General features: G+C 43.1%; 1 protein-coding gene across 1 annotated transcript in view; it reads right to left on the bottom strand.

Moving 5' to 3' along the window:
• scp2a (sterol carrier protein 2a) overlaps positions 1 to 4,822 on the bottom strand; it is a gene marked incomplete at its 3' end in the record, with an annotated part of 104,434 nt that overhangs the window by 37,448 nt on the left and 62,164 nt on the right. The window contains 1 exon segment of the mRNA XM_014021985.1: positions 2,796 to 2,949. Coding sequence (XP_013877439.1) covers positions 2,796 to 2,949 — 154 coding nt within the window.

Genomic DNA, 4,822 nt, shown 5'->3' with positions numbered 1-4,822 from the left:
CGTGACATGTTCGTACGAACCCTTTGTACGAACAAAAGTAAGAGAAATTTAAGATAAGAATACGAACATGTTCTTGCATGAGGCCCATTGGGTGTAGTCTGAGGCACCTTCTTGGAAGGAATGACGTTAGTTTAGTCATGTCAGAGTGCCAATTTTAGCTGCATCATCTTTGTCTCCACGTTGTCACCTTTTGTAATAAGAAAATTAACAGTGAAACTCTTTCCTTTTCCATCGATGGCTTCTTGGTTCTACATAACTTACCCTGATGACTTGACCTTTCACTATAATAATAGCCTCAGGGCTATCCTCAGTTCTCTCTCCTCTAAAGACCAAATCTCTCCTTGGTTTCTGCTGACTGAATCACAGTTGATGAAACCAAAGGTCAATGACATACACCTCTACAAACTGGCTTCACAATTCACAAAACGATCCACAAAAATCATATTCAAAACTGTATCATCCACACCAAATCCACTATTAATACTGAATTAATCCATTCCAATGAAGGCAGTTCTAAGTAGTTGTTTTCATTTCTCAACAAAACTTTCCAACACCCCAGCTTCCCTCCTGCCTCATTTGCGTTCTGAAGCTTTCTGCAACATTAATTAACTCAAATCCTGGTTTTCCTCAAACTTTATCAAAAATAAAACAGTGACAAAACTCAATTTCTGCTCATTGGTGCAAAATAAACTTTGTAAAAAACAGAATAACCTCCCATTTTAGTGGGTAATACCTTTGTTTCCCCATTTGGGAAGTCTGGTTAAGTCAGGGTGCCATCCTTGACAGTGCAGTCATTTCAATACCACATCAATAACACCACATGGCCCGCACATCCTTTCATAAACTATAACTGATTCAGAATTGGTCTGCTTGTATCATCACCAGTACAGTGAGATTACATGGAGCATATGTCATAAAGGTTTCAGGTACTGAGGGTCCCTGTCCAGGAAATCAGTGAGTGTGGTAAAGAGGCAAAGAGGAGACAGAACTGGAAGTGTTGGAGATGAAGATGTTGAGGTTCTCCTTGTAAGAGACAAGGATGGACAGGATTAGTAATGAGATCATCAGAGGGACAGCACAGGTTGAAGGACTGGGAGATAAAGATTGAGATCAGACTGAGAGGGTTTGGACGTGTCCAGACGAGGGACAGTGGATATATTGGTTTGGACATGTCCAGACGAGGGACAGTGGGTATATTGGTTTGGACATGTCCAGACGAGGGACAGTGGGTATATTGGTTTGGACATGTCAAGACGAGGGACCGTGGGTATATTAGTTTAGACATGTCCAAAGGAGGGACAGTGGGTATGTTGGTTTGGACATGTCAAGACAAGGGACCGTGGGTATATTAGTTTAGACATGTCCAGAGGAGGGACAGTGGGTATGTTGGTTTGGACGTGTCCAGACGAGGGACAGTGGGTATGTTGGTTTGGACGTGTCCAGACGAGGGGCCGTGGGTATATTGGTTTGGACGTGTCCAGACGAGGGACAGTGGTTATGTTAGTTTAGACATGTCCAGAGAAGGGAGAGTGGGTATGTTGGTTTGGACGTGTCCAGACGAGGGACAGTGGGTATATTGGTTTGGATGTGTCCAGAGGAGGGACAGATGAGGGACAGTGGGTATATTGCTTTAGACATGTCCAGAGAAGGGACAGAGGGTATATTGGTTTAGACATGTCCAGAGGAGGGACAGTGGGTATATTGGTTTGGACGTGTCCAGAGGAGGGACAGCGGGTATATTGGTTTAGACATGTCCAGAGAAGGAACAGTGTGTGTAGTGGTTTGGACGTGTCCAGAGGGACAGTGGGTATATTGGTTTGGAAATGTCCAGAGGAGGGACAGTGGGTATATTGGTTTGGACGTGTCCAGACGAGGGACAGTGGGTATGTTGGTTTGGACGTGTCCAGACGAGGGACCGTGGGTATATTGGTTTGGACGTGTCCAGACGAGGGACAATGGTTATGTTAGTTTAGACATGTCCAGAGAAGGGACAGTGGGTATGTTGGTTTGGACGTGTCCAGACGAGGGACAGTGGGTATATTGGTTTGGATGTGTCCAGACGAGGGACAGTGGGTATATTGGTTTGGACATGTCCAGACGAGGGACAGTGGGTATGTTGGTTTGGACATGTCCAGAGAAGGGACAGTGGGTATATTAGTTTAGACATGTCCAGAGGAGGGACAGTGGGTATATTAGTTTAGACATGTCCAGAGGAGGGACAGTGGGTATATTGGTTTGGACATGTCCAGAGAAGGGACAGTGGGTATATTAGTTTAGACATGTCCAGAGGAGGGAGAGTGGGTATGTTGGTTTGGACGTGTCCAGAGGAGGGACAGTGGGTATACTGGATTGGACATGTCCAGAGGAGGGACATATAACCCTAACCTGGTGACAAATGAAGGCTAACTGAAGTATGTGCTTCTTAGCCTACTTAATAGACTAATTAAAAGGCAAAAATAAATATTGTTAATTTATTAAATGATTAATCAACACAAATACCCACGGCACTGACTAACTTCATAATAAGAGGGTGGAACTTTTCAATTCAGATAATTTGAAACTTAAACTTTTATTTTAAATCTTGCAGCACCAGGCAGATCTATGATGACATAAATTTGATGAACTGATTTTTCTGTCTGAGATCATTAAGAGCATCACACATTAACAAGTTGTGCTTCTTACTGACACTTTCCCACAGAAACTCTTGGGTCATGACGTGCACACAATAAGGTTATGCTCCTTTTTACACTGGTGTCTGTAATTATAACAAAGCTGAGCCATTACTTCCTGGTTACCTTGACTCCTTTGGGAAACCCATCTTGTAAAGAGTGACCACCACAGCTCCTCCTATGCCAATGTTGTGCTGCAAGCCCAGTTTTGACCCTGGGACCTGCCTCTTGCCGGCCAGCCCCCGGAGCTGCCAGCACAGCTCTGCACACTGCGCCAGACCTGTAGGGGGAAGAGTGTGGACGGAGGGAGGGACAGGTGGGCAGAGGGACAGTAGGTGAGGACAGGAGTTACTGATCATGCGCAAAGCAGATTTCATAAACAGAAAAGGCATCCCCCATTTTACAGACTACAGTAGATGCAGCAAAACACCAGAGTGGAAAAAGACCACTCTAATTCTCACCCTTTCATGAGCTCCAATTCATTGCTTTAAAATACTGCTTTCTATTTGAAATGGAGAATTTAAAAAAAATATATATCTTTTGAAAGGCACACAGCCTGAAAAGCACCGCCAAAAAAAAGAAGCCAAACACTTTCAAAGGTTTCTGAATGAGGGAAACTAAAAGCACAAAGTCTCTCACTTGTTTTTGTATTTCATGGAGCACAGAATATACAGTTTTTTAGCTTTGGTAAAAGCAGAAACTAGCTGCGCGTGGCACAATACAGTATCTCCTTTTAGTGAAGAATAACAGGAAAATCTTTACAGTGGTGTCACCTTCTAAAACAGATATTAATCTTTTAAAGAACTTTCAAAAAAAGGATACGCTGGCCATTTTCTCATAAAGTTATAAAGATTTTATATTAACTGTAGAGGTTATTTTTTGACCAACTCAATTGTTCCATTGTCCTGCTGCTTCTCCTGCTCTGGTAAAAAAAAAAAAAAAAACATAGGCCCATCAGTGCATGCTGGTCCTTTACCAGATCTTAGCAGCTCTTTGAATGATCTCAGATAAGAGTTTATTCTGACTGGACTAAAGAACTAACTGTTGGTCTAAACGCAGCCAAGAACAGAGGATTGCTGCTTCATTAAAAAAGCTTCAATCATTAAAAAGTCATTGCTGTTCATGCAAACACAATTTAAAAACCTTTACATTTTTATTTTGCGTAAATGAGTCGTTTACTTAAAACTGTATGGGTATTTCCAAGAGCATTTAGCGACAGCTAGCTGTACCCATTCTGTACTATTTGGTAATTTTGCAATTATTCATAGTATGTGATCGTATAACTGCAATTGGTAACACTGATTTCTGCAGAAATATTACAAAAGTCCTGTCTGAAGCAGCTCAGGCTGCACCAGAAGTGCTACTGTGGTGAATTTTCAGGTGTACTGGCCCTTTAAGGAACGTGAACGAGCCAGGCATGCTCACGCTTGTCTCGGGGGCACGCGCTTCTCAGGGCGGGAGTTGGAGTAAACATGTTAGCTGGGTAGACGCTTTTCTTGCTCTCTCGTAAATAAACGATGTCCAAAGCTGAGAAATCGCCTCTTCATCATTCCGTGTTAGATTAGAGTTTTATTGACAGTCGACAAGTCTTCAGAGAAGCAAGCCACCGACAGCGGAACCAGCCCGCCAGCCCAGCTCCGAAGCAGAACCAGCCGACAGCATCAGCCCCAGAAGTGAGCAGGAGCCAGCAGACAAAGAGAGACCAAACAGAGTCCAGCAGCCGCAGAAACGAACCAGGAAAAGACACAACAAAAAATGGCGTCACGAATTTAGGTCTGTTTTGCATTTTTTCTTTGTTAAAATGCAGCTGTGAGCCTGTGTGTGGAGGCTGAATATACGTGAAGTGTTTCAGATTGTTTCTGAGTCTTTTTTGTGTCTAGAATCAAATTTCTTTGTCATGCTAGCGTTTCTGTTTGAGTTTTTGTGTATCTGTGTTTTTATTGGGGTTAAAAGGAAGCGTTTTTTTGTCGAGTTTAGGGCTCCGTGCAGAACAAAGAGCTGCAGCTGCAGAGAAGGGGGCTGGGTGTGGTCGCACATGTTGTTAGCGCGAAAGAGTGCTTTGTCATGACACGAGATGTTGTAAACCAGCTTAAAGTACAATAATACTGTTCCTTTTATGTTTTAAAAAGTCATGCTGAGGTGTGTCCTAAATC

The sequence above is a fragment of the Austrofundulus limnaeus genome, unplaced genomic scaffold, assembly GCF_001266775.1.
Source record: "Austrofundulus limnaeus strain Quisiro unplaced genomic scaffold, Austrofundulus_limnaeus-1.0 Scaffold313, whole genome shotgun sequence".
NCBI classification, from domain to species: Eukaryota; Metazoa; Chordata; class Actinopteri; order Cyprinodontiformes; family Rivulidae; genus Austrofundulus; species Austrofundulus limnaeus.
This window is presented reverse-complemented; position numbering and strand designations above follow the sequence as displayed.